Source organism: Oryza glaberrima, chromosome 4 (genome assembly GCF_000147395.1).
Source record: "Oryza glaberrima chromosome 4, OglaRS2, whole genome shotgun sequence".
NCBI classification, from domain to species: Eukaryota; Viridiplantae; Streptophyta; class Magnoliopsida; order Poales; family Poaceae; genus Oryza; species Oryza glaberrima.
The window spans coordinates 12,653,526-12,670,115 of record NC_068329.1 but is presented as its reverse complement, the minus strand read 5'-3'; the positions used below and the strand labels follow the sequence as shown (position 1 = coordinate 12,670,115).

Sequence of the window (16,590 nt, the reverse complement as noted above, 5' to 3'; positions counted from 1 at the left end):
TGGACGGCCCGGATTCGGCGATGCGGGTGGCGCTGGCACCCGATCCGCCGTCCATCTGGGATGCGCAGCGCTCGCGCTCGCCTCCGTTTTTTTTTTTTTTTTTTTTTTTTTTTTTGGGCTTGCTTCTTCCCTCGCTGGGAATCTGGAAACCCCCGGGAATGGAGGGGAATCCGGGGCGCGGGCTCCGTTTGAAAGACGCGGGAGGGGATCGCTCTTTTCGCATCGGTTCTCTCTCTCTCGGAATTTTAACGTGGTGTGTGTGTTTGCTTATGTTTATAGTTGTGTAAATATATTTTTTAATTTTAGCATGTTGAAGAAACTAAGGCCCCCATCGTTTGGCTTATTTAGGGATTAAGGCTATGTTTAGATCCAAAATTTGGATACAAACTTCAGTCTTTTTCCATCATATCAATCTGTCATACACACGTAACTTTTTAGCCACATCATCTCTAATTTCAATCAAAATCCAAACTTTGCGATGAACTAAACACAGCCTAAGCAAAATTGCATATTTGCAAACAAAAAATAATTTGTGAACAAAACTTTTATATACGTGTTTCTAGGTGGTGTTTGAATCTCCTGAAGATGTTTCTAGGTGGTGTTTGAATCTCCTGAAGATGAAGATGAAGATAAAGATTAAGTGTTTCACGCAAAACGATGTGGTAATAATATGTGATTAATTGAGTTTTAATTATTATATAAACTTAAAAAATAGATTAATCTAATATTTTAGAGCAACTTTCATATAGAAAGTTTTCGCACGAAACGCATCATTTAGCAGTTTTAAAAGCGTGCCACGAGTATTCACAATTTAACCCTCTCCTTACATAAGAAACGAACAGGGCCTTAGTGATCTAAAAGCAAAAAATAAAAAATAAACTTTGATGAAAAACCCCAAAATTAACTCCAAATTTAAGGTTGAAAATTTAAATTTTGGCTTATAAGTATAAGCAAAAACAAAAAGATGGGGTTGTAATAAAGATAACCAGTTTTTCTATGGCGTTTTAAGACGTACTTATATCATTTGGGGGTAGAGAACACTTCCACTACATACAGAATGAAGCGATAGATTAATGCACAGTTAATTAAGTATTAGCTTTTAAAAAACTTATTAAAAAGATGATGGAGTGACCGACAAATTAACTCTATGTAATGTTATAACATGACAATAAAATAGTAGTAAAACTTTCAAAATAGCCATTTCCAGGGTAGATTCCAAAATGTGAAGAGTTGGAATTAAAACAACCGATACTATACTTCAATAAAGGAAGTGCTCACACATATATTCCTTTGGATCATTGGGTGATTGGGCGGGAAGAGTATGTATTGCAACAAAGAAATACTTCATTTGAACCAAACGAATTCTGGATGACTTTTGCAGAAACTGAATCAATTCGAATGAAAATCCTTCGTATTGCAAAATATTTTAAATCATATATGAAAAACAATCATGTGAAACTCTTGAAGCCAAAGGATTAACCCTCCTACAAAGTTCTCTCAAATTCCCGTGACATAGGTTATTCCATAGGTATTTCGAAGAAAAATAAGCATCTCGACTTTCCCGGCCCAAGCAACATTTTTAGAATTTTTGTGTGTTCATAAATCATGTAGGTTTGTCAACCTTCATGCCACAAATCACAAAGGATACTTAAAACAAACAACTTTATGCCACAGCAAGAACCAAAAACAAAAGGGTTCTGAACATGATGGTTAGATTCCTTATTGCAAGCAAATTCAACCCAGAAGCCTCTTAATCGCAATAAGTTTCTTTAGAGAAGTCACTCTCAAGGCAAGGACGAAAGCTGTTAGCAACATATGTTACTTCATTCCATGTAAAGCCATTACAATGGCTCCATTTCAGCTGCAGGGGTCGAATCACTGGCGTAGACAGGGTGGAGCACATGCCCAGCAACAGGATCAACATGAACCCATTTCCTGCCAGTCAGCTTGTTGCGCTCGAATCGCACATGTCCTTCTTTCAGACAGAAGAGAGTATGGTCCTTCCCCATGCCAACGTAGTTCCCAGGATGGAAGCGGGTTCCTCTTTGGCAGACGATGATGTTTCCTGGCTCCACTTTCTGAAAAATGATGCAAATGCTGATGTTCAGGAACAGTTTAGATCTTTTTCACCTTTTTGTTCTAATAACAAAAATGACAAGTTGCTTCAGGAGTTCAGGTACGGGATCAGAAGGGACACACAAATCTCCGAAGTCTGATTACTTTTACGTGATTAAAGAAAGTACTTTGTACTGTCATAAACAATAAAAAACATGAAAGTCATATGACAGATCACAAGATTGTACCTCTCCGCCAAACTTTTTAACACCCAAATACTTAGGGTTAGAGTCACGGCCATTTTTTGTTGATCCAGCTGTCTTTTTGGTGGCCCAACGCTTAAAAATCAAGCTCAATCCTCCAGATGACTCTGCAATGAGGTATATTTTGTCATTCAAACAGCCAAGCACCTTATTCAGAATAGCACAAATACAAACTCAAGTCAGTCAAGAGTCTCAGACTGCCTAAAGCCAAAGCCATTACATGCTGCGCTAGTGTAGACCGAAACATTTGAGATCAATTCTTTGACATTTCCTTTCCTGAAAACTGATGAAAAAGCCATCTTGATTGTCTCAAATCACCTGAAATCATCGAAAGCAATCTTTCATATATTCAACACTAATATTATACTGAGGGCGAAATTAACAATGATACGACTATGGAAGTACCTTCTCCAGTTTCCATTTGATAGAACCTATTATCTGGTTACTCTATTTTACTAAACCTAAGTTTCAACAAAGAATCATAGTAGCTAATTCTTCCAATTACCTAGGTTGTGATGTACTAGTCTACTGAAGCTCTCAGTTAACTTATCCCCATTTTATGCAAGAAATTGAATTTAACAAAAAAGTAGATGCAGTAATCCAGGCAGCAAAGCACAAAGTATATCCGTATGTGAAGTGTAAAGATATGCAATGTTTGCTCCTCAACATCTTTTATAAATAAAACTATTGGAGACAAGTAAATATGAATGTGACCATAAGAAAATACCAATGTACAATGCCACAAAAACTCCATAAATTGTGGAGATCGTCAAGGCGATTTTACAAGTATAGTCATATTTAGACTTGTAGACCTGAGCAAAATTAGGGAAGTAAACATGACCTCATCTCATTCTTTGGAGAACTATGAAAAGGTCAAATATATCCATAACCAGAGTTTGCTATTTCAACGAGAACTATGAACAAGAATGCACCAGTTCCATAGAAAGATGTTTCATAATCTCACGCAATTCATGGATTGCTGAAGATACTCAAACCATAAATAATGTTTACTATAGCTATATTTACTATCACTACTATACAGTTCATAACGGGTACATATTATAACTTCAAACACAGAAAACTTATTGAAAAAAACTTACTTGATTGGAGCAAGCAAAATTAGAAAACTGAGGAGCAAGAAATTTCAAGTTTGATTGAGACAAAATTTCTAGAAAAAAAAATCAAATATGCATGTAAAGGTAAAGACTATACATCAACATATTGGGTTGTGAAGATTATAAAAGTTGCCCCCTGAGGCCTCTTCCACTAGCCTATCAAGCACCATATCACGAAGAAAATTTCTGGATTGAAAGGCTGAACTAAACCTGCTTCTTATGGCCATTGGCCAGCACGGCCAGCACATCCTCAGAATACAGGGGGAACGAACGAATAGCCTTCTCAGGAAAGCAATGCAAGGCTGGCAGTTCACCAAGCACATGCATTCTACAGTCACTGCCATTTCGTGCCTAAGGGGCAATCCATCGAACAGTTGGTGCCCGCATGGACTACATACACTGACTCAACAAGCCATCTACCCACTTGATGATGGCAAGACCAGAGATTCAGAAACTCAAACAGGCTATAAAAACTGTACAATAGCGAAAAATAGGCAGAGAACTGCCAATTCCCTCATCTACAAAATAGCCCAAATGATGAAACAAACCATTTTTTCCCCTCTTGGCAACCGCAAACTCCAGAAATTCATAGTCAACCTAAAGCCATCCAACATCGCCATGGCCAAACAAACGAACAAACAAGGGTTCGCGAAGTCCCCAAATCGGGGAGCTTACCAGCAGCAACGGACGGGAGTCTCCTCGGATCCAACAACATACTGGGAACACCGGCATAAGCACATAACATCTCAAACAATATTACAATAGCATAATATTACGTTGTACTCTAAGGCTGCGTTCGAGCGCAAGAGAAAGGGAGAAAGATTGTTTCGTTTTCCACGCATACGCTTCCCGAATTACTAAACGGTGTGTTTTTTGCAAAAAATTTCTATAGGAAAGTTGCTTTAAAAAATCATATTAATCCATTTTTGAAGTTTAAAATAATTAATACTCAATTAATCATGTGCTAATGGCTCACCTCGTTTTGCGTATCTTTCCAATCTCCTCAATCCCCTTCTCCTCAAACACACCCTAAAAGAAGTTTCATATGGAAACAGAGAGATAATGAGATATCAGTACATCACAACTTCATTCACAAGACAATTGATTATTTTCTCACGTGCGACGCGGATTATCCTTCACGAGGCAAAATCTGTACATGAGAGTATGAGACAAAACATTGCATACCTTGTATTTTGCAGCCGTCGGGCTAAGGGGCTGCCTGCTGCTCGCCTGGTCCTTCACGTGCTGCCGTGGCGTCGCCGGCGCCGGCCTACAGCCTCCGCCGCCACTGGCCTGCGGCTGCTCGCGCTCGCGGCGCCGCGCGCTTCGCCTGCTGCCTACTGCCGCCGCCCGCTGCCGCGCCGCGCGCTTCCGCCTGCTGCCTCACCGGCGCCGCTGCACGGGGAGCTCACTGCCTTCTGCTAGGGGATTTGGGGCTGGGGGATTGGGGAATTAGGTATTTGGCCACTTGGGCTGGGCCGCTGGGGGCTAGATGTGGGATGTGGGCCTGTAGCCTAATTTCTAAGGGAATTCCTTTTCTAAGAGCAAGTTTAATAGTATAGCCCACTACTAGCTCCAATTCATCTATAGCCAATCTAATAGCTAACTCATACAATAGTTGCTTACTATAATATTAATGTATGGTCCCATCTGTCATACACACATTACGTCTTGGAGTTCATGCTGCAGCTGGCTACAGATCTGTAGCCCGCTGCTTTTCTATATCATCTTTTATCTTATTAAAATATGTTTATAGCTGGCTAATAGTCTGCTATTGTATCTGCTCTAAGTGAGCCTGGCCCAACTGCGTTCGTCGACACAATTTCACGCTTTCTTCAACCTCCAGTCATCCAAAGACCTCAAACACCTGCCGTTGGGGAGGGTTTGGGGATCCCCATGCTTACCCATACCCTCACCCACTTCAAACCTTACTCGTTCTTACCCTCCCCATATTCATTCTCATCTAAATTACCCATACCTGTTGGGGAATGGATAAAACTGATAGGTGTGGATAAAGAGAGTTGGGTAATAGCCATATCATTTAAAAGGAAAATTAGATATGAAACCCCACAATTTAAGGTACAACAAAGCTGTTAATAACAGGAGTACATATGCTTTCTGCTACTAGCTGATTAAGTGAGTTAAAAATGAAACTAGACCGTGAAAAGTACTGAGTTTGAAATATTCGACTAGTTGATACAATGTGCTAGGTAGGTCACTAGTAATTGGCAACTGATCCAAGTGCCTCAATCATCACAGCACATCTTCATTCAAGTTGATCTACAACTGCTTGTTCTTGAGTACATGACACATCTTCTGCTATCATCTGTTCCAAAAACTCATCTGCTCCAGAAAGATTAGCAAATTCATCAAAATTGCAATACAATATTTTACTCTTTTATTGGAGATCTGTACTTGGTATATAATCCCTCAGCTAATCCTGTGTACAAATCACACCTTCAAGTGTTTCAGGCAGTAAACTGCACCTCTTCTCACAAAGTGCTTGATTAGCTAAACTGAAGCATGATTCAGATGCTACTATCGACATAGGAACACTTAAGATATCACGAGCCATTCGAGAAATAATTGGATATTTGGAACCATACAACTTCCACCAAGCCAAGATGTCAAAAGAAGTATCACTGATTCCAGGATGTGGAGGATCATCAAGATAGACATCGAGCTCTGATCTTGTTTGCTGGCTTGAGTTGCTATCTTGGATATACTTTTCTAATCCTACTATGGTAGAAAATAAGCTCAACGAGGACTCATGTGATTGTGAACTGCACTCCTGGAAATTTCTTGAAGTGTCAACAACTGATGAGGATTGCATTGTTGCTTGCTTTGAATACTCATCAAATAATTCACTAAAGCATCTCCTCATATGTTCAAATTTCACATCTTTTTCAGAAGGATAAAGCAATCCATAGAAGTACTCAATAGACTTCAATTTGTAGCGAGGATCAAGAATGGTTGCAATAGATAATAACTTGTTGCATGTCTCCCAATATTTCTCAATTTTTTCTGCCATTGGCACAGCCATTGAAGCAATAAAGTTATCATCACTCAACTTCAATTCTTGCAGAAAAATATATATTCCACAAAAATCATTGAAGTAAAGACTTGCTGTGGAAAATTTTGAGCCAGAAGCCCTCAGAGTTGCTTCATAAAAGACATGCAAACAATCTGTTACTTTAGTAACATGTACCCAGTCCTCATCTGATGGGAAAAACTTGTCACATTCTTTCAATCACAGAAAAGCTTCACGGAATTTAATGGTTCTCTCAAGCATGTGAAAAGTTGAATTCCATCTGGTTGGAGTATCAGTTTCTAAAGATAACTTAGGAGCATTCACTTGTTGGGTAATCATTTCAAACTTTTCCAATCTTGACGTGGATTTGTTGATATAACTAATTGTCTCTCGAATATTTACCAGAATGGGGGCAATTACTTTCAATCCATCCTAAACTATTAAGTTCAATATATGCATTGCACATCGGATTTGAAAGAATTCACCTTTTAAATGTAATGCTTGCTTGGGTAAAAGGATACCAAGTATTTCCCGAATCACTACATCATTGACTGAGCAATTATCAAGAACAAAGCTAAAGAGTTTTCTATCCAAATTCCATTCATACAATCTAGCCATGATTGCCTTAGAAATGACAACACCAGTGTGTGGGGTTTTGACATGCACAAGCCCAAAATTTTTTTGTGCAATTTCCAATGAGCATCAATGTAATGTACTGTCATGCTCATATAGCCTGTCATTTCACTCATTCAGGCTCTGATTTTTATCCAATATTTCATATATCTTCCTTTTTCCCTCCTTATATAACTTAATGATATCATCTTTCACAGCAGTTCTATGCATTAACTTAAATTGAGGTTGCAGATTATAAATGAATCGCCTTGTGTAATAATACTCAGACATACAAAATGGATAATTATGGCAAACAACCATTCGAGCAAAAGTCATCACGACTTCTTTGCTGATCAAAAACAGGAAGTTCTGCCTTTGAAGTAGTTTTCTTTTTCTTTGACTTTTGAAGCTCTGGGCAAACACGTATGTGATAACACAAATGACTTGTTCCATTCTTGTTGCCAGTGACTAGATGGGCAGAATATTGTAAACATATTGCCTTAGTATAACCATCCACTACTGACATTTTAAAATCCTTCCAAACTTTTGATCTGAACTTTCTGTTGTCTGAACTAACATATTTACCTAGCTCAATTATTCCCTCAACTCTATGGAATTGAATCGACGAAAGTACTATTTTAGTAAATTCTAAAGCAAAATCCACATTAAACACACTATAAAAGATTGGAGTTCTATTAGCACGAAAAATAAATAAAGAAAGACGATTAACTAGAAGTGTGAAGTAGAAACATTACCCATCATCATGCCGCTCGTCAGATGATTCATGTGAAAAATTTTGCAATTCTAGATTTCCATCGAAGCTTTGAATATCACCAATGGAGCTCATTTGAAATAAAATTCATTCTACTGCCTAAAGATATACCACATGAATGGTTGTCAGTATAAAATAGCAACATCTACAGGTACAGCAGGTCCTCTCCACTTACTGGAACTTCCGGCCGCATCACTATCGTGGCTGGGATCTCCCATTAGAATCAGCAAGATGTTGGATGCAACAAAGCCAAGAACTTGCAGGAAGATGACACTGCCAAGATTTACACATATGCAACCAAGATTACTTCTAGGGTTTGAGGCTTTGAGCAGAAGAAAGATTTCACAAATTGAAGCAGCAGATGAGTCAATTGAAGCAGTACCTTGTCAAGGGTTCTTCTCCATTACCGAGGCTGCAGTCACTGTTGCCGGATGCTCACCGAAGCCGCCGTCGAAGCCGCCGCTGCCACCATCGCTTAGATCAGGTCGATTGGGGACGGGTAACACGGGGAAAGTGGGTAGCACCCTCCCTATACCCTTTTACTTTACGGGCATACCCATATCCACCATATTTCTAATGGGTAAAGGATCTTTTATCCATACCCTACCCGTTTTAGGTGGGTATGGGTTTGGGGAATGGGTAAGGGTACCCACCGGCATGCATTAGACTCCTACTCTATCATTCATGGCAAAAATTTTGAAGGGGGGCGGGGAGGGGGGACATAGGTCCAGAGAGGGTAGGACAGCAACGGCGACTAAGGCAAACCGGGGCGCGTGTGTGTCCGGTGTGGACAGGCCTCCGGATGGGCTTCACACGCTTTGGAATGGAGCGCGTGAGGATGATGGGCCTCCCTGTTGAATTTGGTAAAAGTTTATTCAAATTTTAGTCAAAATCTGTTAAAAGTTAAAAATTCTAAAAACGTCGGTCCCAAAAATACCCAAAAACACAAAATTTCGTAAATTTCCTCCGTCCGTGTGTTAATATGGGTCATTAATGCAAGGATGGAGGGTTATCATAGCAAAACATCATGAGGAGAAGAAACAAGAGAAAAAAAAAAAGGAGAAAATAGCTTTGTGGCTTGTGCTAGTTTTTGTTTGCACACGTACCTTTTTTCTTTCTAATAATGTTGCACATGTACCTGAGCTATAGAATTGTTCATGCCAGTGTGTATGGGAGACTTTTGGAATTCCTTTGTTCTGCGCCATTTATTTGCTTTTAGTTTGAGAACTCAAAGCATTATTCCAAATGGCCAAAAACTATTTTTACGTGCGGTTAAGCCGTCTTTTTGCTTGAAAGTGTCTGCGAAAACCCGATTTTCGAATCCAATTTTAGTGTGTGGGTGCTTATGTCGTCCACATGTAAAAATTAAATTTGAAAAAAAAGTAAAATTCCCAAAAATCAAAACCCTAGCTAGGTGCGGTCTGCCACTACCACTGCAAAATCTGTGTGGGGGATGGCCCTGCCGCTACTGCCGTCACCCCTCGCCACCTTCACTGGGCGGGAGAGGGCCGTCCCTTGCGCATCTATGGCGGGGATGGCGCGCCTGCCGCCCGCCTCTCCCACTTGAGCCAGCCGCCGCTTGCTGCCACCCGTTGTTGCCTAGTCGCCCGTCACTGCCACTCGAGCCAACCGCTGCCTGCTGGCTAGTCAGAGAGAGGAGAGGAGGTGATAATTAATATGAGGAGGAGGGGAGGTGAGAGACAGAAGGAGGAGAGCTAGGGGTGAAAACGGAGCGGATATTATCCGATCCGATCCGCTCCGAATCCGACTGGAGTAAGGATATGGTAAGAGTTTTCAGATATCCGTCATATGCGGATTTTATCATGCAGATGCGGATGCGGATATGGTATGATCGATATCCGGTGGATGCGTATTATCCGATTTTTGAATCGGATTATCCGAATGACGAGTTGGCGGATAATCCGCATGTTTCAGGCCAAAAAGCTACACAATTGAGCCCATTTAAATAGGCCAGCCCATCTAGCCCATTTATGTTGAGTGTTGACATAATCCTAATCCCCCACTGTCAGACGCTGGCACTCCTCCCACTCTCACATGCGTCGGCGCCACCATTGCGCCACAGTCCCAATGCACACGTGCGCCGCACAGGCCAGTCCCCGTCCCGGCACCGCACACGCGCGACGCCACCGCCACAGCACCGCGACTACCCCGTCAACTGCCCGTCGCAGCGCCTCCTGCCTGCCATGTGCCATCCTGCGACGCCGCCTCTCCTCCAGCGGCCAGCGCCTCCTGCGACGCCGTCTCTCCAGCGGCCAGCGCCAGCGCATCCAACGACCATTACCACTCGCCAGCGGCCAGTGCCTCCTACGACGTCGCCTCTCCTCCAGATCCAGTCCCTATCGTCCCCTTCCTCCCGCTTGCTTGTTCCATCCACCGTCGCCACTCTCCAGCGGCCAACGCCTCTACCTCCCGGACTCCCCGTTGCTAGCCACCGTCGCCTCCCACCGGCTCCATATTAAGTATTGTGTTCTTTGACTTCTTTCTCTAATTTGAAATTTTAATTTTGGGATTTAGAAATTTAGAGATGAGATTTGGGATTTAGAAATTTAGAGATGAGCTTTGCTTTAGGTAATTTAAGTCAGTAGCAATGTCTAATTTGATTAATTTAGAGATGAGATTTAGCGTACTGTCATCTTGATCTTGGACTATTGAACATGTTAATTTGTTGGGTCTCTGATGGTGATGTTATGGCATTTGCCCGTTATTTTTAAGCAATGCAGTGAAGTGAGGACTTATATTATGTTTTTGGTTGTTTATATTATGGATGTGTTTTGGATGTATTTTCCTAGAGAGTTGACACCATGTTTAGATGTTGTTTTGCCATCGTATTACTGCTCATTGTATTGCTACCCTTTTGTTGTATGGATTGAATACAAACTTAACATCCGATAATATTATTCCGTTTCCGAACCGACTCCGCGCCAACTCCACACCGAATCCGACGTCCGAAATAATCCGCTCCGTATCCGCATTCGCATGTCATCCGCAACCGCTCCGCATCTGCTTTACAAAAAAGGTATAGGATATGGTATGACCATTATCCGTCCGAATCCGCTCCGTTTTCACCCCTAAGAAGAGCGGATAAGGAAGATGAGTTAAGAAAATTGAAGTATTAAGTGGGAAAATAGGAGGTAAGTGAGATTTTTAGGCGGACCTTTTAAGAGGCCTGCCTGCAATCTCATGCAACCGTTTAAGAGACCCGCATGAGAAAATGATCTTATTTTTACATGTGGCTCCATAAGATGTTCGCGTGGCGAGAGCCATATGCGAAAATAGAGCTCGATTTTTAATAGCGCGGCCGGTTACGATTTACCTACAACCTATATAAGGGCCCTCGTGAGTATTTCATCTCTTGATTAAGCGAATATGGATTCTATAAATCAGAATAACGATGTTTTGATTGGAAGGAACTTAATTAAATAGATATATAAAAAAAAATACACCCAAAATGAGCCTAATTAATTAAGAGAACTACGAGACATCTACTACCTTCATTCTTTAATAGACGATGCCGTTGACTTTTTGTCACATGTGTGACCATTCATCTTATTTAAAAAATTTAAGTAATTATAATTTATTTTGTTGTGAGTTATTTTTTCACTCAAAGTAATTTAAGCATGATTAATATCTTATAGATTTGCAAATTTTTAAATAAGACTAATGACGGTCAATTTTTTAAATAAGACGAATGATTAAACATGTGTTTAAAAATTAACGGCGTCATCTATTAAAAATTAGAGGGAGTATAATTTAACGTGACAGACAAGTCGGATGCATTATTGCGATATGACTAACCAATTTTGTTTTGACAATATTAACCATTAATACTACTAACACTATACGTACAGGTCGACTTGTAAAAGCATCGAGTCGACACTCGACAGCGATTGAAGCTTTCTTGTTCGCACCGTCGCACGCATATCCACAAAAAATAATCTTTCAGATTATTTTTGGTCCAATTACATTGGAGAAAAAAAATATTTTTTCTGTCGATCTGGACATACAAAAATATGAGAGGTTGCCGTAAAACCTATATGCATCTTTTAGCCAGAAGACTTTCGGCAAATATGCAATATTTTCTTATAGAGATACAACCGTAGGTACACGATAATCGTTTTAACACAATAATACGCTACATATCAAGAGCTTATTGAACTCACGGAGGCAAGTGTACCAGCAGCACAATAATAACAAAACATGGTATATAATGATGTTTGTCATTGTGCACGTGCATCATACAAAGATGATTTGAGACTAAAACATAGTTTTAAAACAAGTTGTACTCCATCCGTTTCAGGATATAAAATATTTTTGACTTTCGTCAAAGTCAAGCTACTTTAAATTTGACCATGACCAAGTTTGTAGAAAAAAATATTAATATTTCGACCCAAGATAAATTTATTATAAAAATATATTTAATTATTAATTTAATAAAACTAATTTGATAATGTAAATATTACTATATTTATCTAATTTAGCTAAACTTAAAGCAGTTTGACTTTCAGCAAATGTCTTATAACCTGAAACGGAAAAAATAGCATTTATGGTAGAGTCTAGCTCAGAGCACCGTAGCAGTCCTTTGTATTCTATGACTCTCAAGCCAGGAGCACCTCGTCGATCAGCCTGTCGAGGTTCTGCATAGACCGGCCGCCCTGCTGCCCCGACGCGACGGCGCTCTCCCTGAGCTCGGCCACGCGCCGCCGCATCTCCCTCCCCTTCTCCCCATCCATGGCCTCCCGTATCAGCGCCTCCACCTCGCCGCGCCGCACGTCGTCGGGGATCTCCGCCCCGATCCCCCACTCCGTGCGCTTGTACCGGCAGTTGGTCTGCTGCTCGGCGAAGAACGGCCAGCACACCATCGGCACGCCGCCGACGATGCTCTCCAGCGTCGAGTTCCACCCGGAGTGGGTGAGGAACACCCCCACCGCCTCGTGCTCCAGCACCTCCGCCTGCGGGCACCACGTCGTCAGCATGCTCCTCTCCCCCGTCGCCGCCGCGAACTCCGGCGGCAGCGCGGCGGCGTCCCCCTTCACGAGGTCGGGGCGCACGTTCCACAGGAACGCGTAGCCGCTGCCGGCGAGCCCCCACGCGAACTCCAGCAGGTGCTCGGCCGACATCACCGTGATGCTCCCGAAGTTGACGTACACGACGGAGCGCGGCGGCCGGCCGTCCAGCCACCGGAGCGCCTCGCCCTGCTCCTTCCACAGGTTGGACCCGACGCCGGCGACGGGGCTGTCCGCCGGCAGGTTGTTCCGCGCCGTCAGGTGGAGCGGGCCGACGGTGTAGATCGGCGGGAGCAGCGCGGACATGGCGACCATCAGCGGCGCGTCGAGCTCGTCGAAGGTGTTGAGGATCACCGCCGACGCCAGTGGCATGGTCGCCGTCACGTCGATGAAGAAGTTGAACATGATGTCGTCACGGTCAGTGCTCCGCACGAAGCTCGGGAGGTCGCGCAGGCGCAGGTCGGCTGGCATGCCCGGGATCCAATCCATCTTCGTGTCCAAGTGCCCATTGCTGAGGTCAGCCTCGCCTGTAAAAACATGTACAAATTTGCTATTTTTTTTATTACACAGGAGACGCACACACCCCACCAGGGTTTAATCTTTCGGTCTGTACATTTCTATCGGATGGTGCCGATATTCGGTCCGAAGTTTCCAAAATTTTGAACAAATTTTAGTCAAATTTGAACAAAATACTACCAAATTAAAAAAAATGAAAAAATTTCAGCCAAAATAATATCATACTGAGAGGTTCGAAATGACCAAAATTTTCAAAATTCTGAAAATTCTGTTTCAGAATTTTGAACCCTACACACCTATACACACGTAATATCACATTCACACCCTATCGAGTGTGTCCCCTAATATATCTTTAAAGAGACGGAAATCAACAATATATAGAATCTGATTTTACTTAGATTTTGTTAAAAACCCATCTTCGTGTGCGTAATATTTATGGGCGACATGATTTGAACCTTGGTCAATCGCTTATATTATTTTTAATATAAATTTATTACACACAAATAAAAACCTGTATGAGCTAGAAATAATATTTATGTATGAATAATTTTATCCTATTTTAGTTAGAGAATAATATAATTTTGCTATTTAGGGAGAGAATTAGGATGATGTGTACTTTTGAGGGGGAAGAGGCCGCGGTCGAGGAGGTGTTTGTAGTGGTAGTAGCCCATGAAACCGCACGCGCTGGCGGTCCAGAGCGTGGCGCAGCGGAGGCCGAGCTCGCGCGCGGCGAGGATGGCGAAGGCCATGGTGCTGTCGGCGACGACGCAGGTGACGCGCCGCGCGTCGCCGGCGCCGGCGCCGGCATCGGCGTCGGCCTCCTCGTCGAGCTTGGCGAGGAGCGCCTTGAACCTGGGCAGGCAGGTGGTCCGGACGGAGTGGCACAGCGCCGGGACGTCCTGGGTGGCGTCGGCGTCGGACGGCGGGAGCCCGTCGTCGATGGCGGCGAACCTGAACCCGGGGGCGCCGTCGAGCGCGCCGGCGCCGCGGGCGCGGAGGAGGCGGCGGTGGTTGAACTCGTTGTTGACGAAGGTGACGTGGAACCCGCGCGCGTGGAGCAGCACGGCCAGCTTCAGCATCGGCGTGACGTGGCCCTGCGCCGGGTACGGGACCATCACGGCGTGCGGCCGCGCCGCCGCCGTCGCCGTCGTCTCCTCCGCCGCCGGGAAGGACCCCATCGCCGGGACCGGGCGTTGAAGCTAGCTTTGTTGCGCCGCCGTGTTGTGTTGTGTCACAGTGTCAGTGTGTGTGTGGTTGATCGATCCTGGCTCGTTGCAGGTCCTACATATATATACAGCGGCTTCGCTGGTGATTTGGTTAAGTGAATTATTGCGTGATGGAGATTTTGCTTTGTTTATGTACGGCGGATAGTTTGTTGGGATTTTGGGGCTAATTTATGGGGCCTTTTTGAGTTATTTGGTTGGTGATGGGGATATGATGAATATGTGCCCAGGAGGCAAGGACCCATGTGAGTGTACTACTTGATTAATTGTGGCTCATACTCCCTCATTTACAAAATATAACAACTTTTAGCTATTAGGATTTATCTCAAAATATAACAACTTCACCACCAACATTCTCTTACTAACCAATCACAACCCTCTATCATTCACTTTTTTCACCTGCCTTCACTACTCATCCAATCACAACCCTCCACCACTCACTCCACCACTCACTCATACCTACTTTCTTAATAACCGTGTTCAACCCTAAAACTTCTTAAAATTCTGGGACGAAGGGAGTACTTGATATATACCCTCGCTGTATTCAGTATTTCTCTTTAACATAATGGAATTAAATCCGGCATTTACTTATGAAACTACACCCACTTATTACATAATCTATTGACTTAATTAACTTATTAAAGTAATAATAAAAAGAGCCTTCATGTGCCCCCTCACGACCTACAAATTCTCACATTAATGAGAAAAAAAGAAAAAAAGAGTTCTTAAAAAATTGCAATTAAAATGAGCTAAAAATCGAAAAATTTAAAAAATAAGGAATATATGAATAGGAAACTAGAGTCCATACCGATATACATTTTAGGAATAACTAAAATTAGGAATTAAAAAATAAAAAAAATAGAAATAGAGCTTAGAGTTCATATAGAAATATAATTTATTGCTGAAATTTGGAATTAAAAGAATAATAAATATTGTAAGAAAAGTTTAAAGAGCATATAGAAATACAATTTAGAAATAACAAAAATATCAAAATAAGAAATATTGAATGAAAAGTCTAGAGAGCATATAGGAATTTAGAGCTAATTGAAATTCGGAATAAAAAATAATAAAATTAAAAGTAGGGTTGAGACCATATAGAAATACAATTTAGAAATAACTAAATTCGAAATTAAAAAATAAGGAGTATTGGAAAAAGAGTCTAGAGCCCATATAGGAGGAATACAATTAGCAATAACTAAATTCGAAATTAAAAAAAATAAGGAATATTGAAAGATGATTCTAGAGTACATACAGAAATACAATTTAAAATAATAGAAATTCGGAATTAAAATAATGAATATTGTAATAGAAATCTAGAGTCACATAGGAGTACAATTTAGAAATAACTGAAATTCAGAATATAAAATTAAAAAATATTGAAAGAAGAGTTTAGACTACATATAGGAATAAAATTTATAAATAACGGAAAGAAATAAAGAATATTGGACGAGGAGAATATAATTTACAAATAACTAAAATCTAGAATTAAAAAATAGTTAATAACTAGCACGTATATGCAATACAATATGAATATTACACATTGGTTCATTTGGTCAAGTTAGTACATAATTTAAAGGAAAAAGTACGAATTACCCCCCTCCGAACTATCGTGGTCGTCCGAATTACCCCCCCCCCCCCCGAACCACAAAACCGGACATTCTTCACCCTCAACTATGAATACCGGACGAATTACCCCCTCGACCTAATCCGCGGTGGTTTTGGTCTACGTAGCATACACGTGGCAGTCCAGTCAGCATTCTATTTATAAAAAAAATTTGGGACCCACCTGTCATACACTACTATCTCTTCTCTCTCTCACACTCTCTCTCTCACTTCTCTCTCACTCTTCCTCTCTCTCCTCTCTCTCTCTCTCACTGTAAACGACGGTGGGTGGCGCCGCGGGACAACCGGACGAGGAGGCGGCGGTGGCGGGGGACGTGGAGGCGGCAGCGGCGGGGGACGCGGGACGACCAGACGAG

General features: G+C 42.0%; 1 protein-coding gene, 1 long non-coding RNA gene and 1 pseudogene across 3 annotated transcripts; all 3 read right to left on the bottom strand.

The window, feature by feature from the left end:
- Positions 1–1,587: 1,587 nt before the first annotated feature.
- On the bottom strand, positions 1,588–4,676 carry LOC127771728 (uncharacterized; annotated as a pseudogene).
- A 141-nt stretch (positions 4,677–4,817) lies between these two features.
- On the bottom strand, positions 4,818–8,368 carry LOC127770039 (uncharacterized). Of its 2 annotated transcripts, none has more exons than XR_008016875.1 (4): positions 8,231–8,368; positions 8,024–8,121; positions 7,832–7,947; positions 4,818–6,652 (listed from the first exon to the last, which is right to left on the bottom strand). It is a non-coding gene; the product is annotated as an uncharacterized LOC127770039 (long non-coding RNA). The 2 variants fall into 2 exon arrangements; XR_008016874.1 differs by having other exon boundaries at positions 4,818–6,595.
- A 3,974-nt stretch (positions 8,369–12,342) lies between these two features.
- On the bottom strand, positions 12,343–14,631 carry LOC127769945 (7-deoxyloganetin glucosyltransferase-like). Its single transcript, XM_052295603.1, has 2 exons — positions 14,005–14,631; positions 12,343–13,399 (listed from the first exon to the last, which is right to left on the bottom strand). The coding sequence occupies exons 1-2, from the start codon at positions 14,564–14,566 to the stop codon at positions 12,465–12,467; spliced, it is 1,497 nt and encodes a 498-aa protein (XP_052151563.1). The 5' UTR covers positions 14,567–14,631; the 3' UTR covers positions 12,343–12,464.
- Between the last annotated feature and the right edge of the window lie 1,959 nt (positions 14,632–16,590).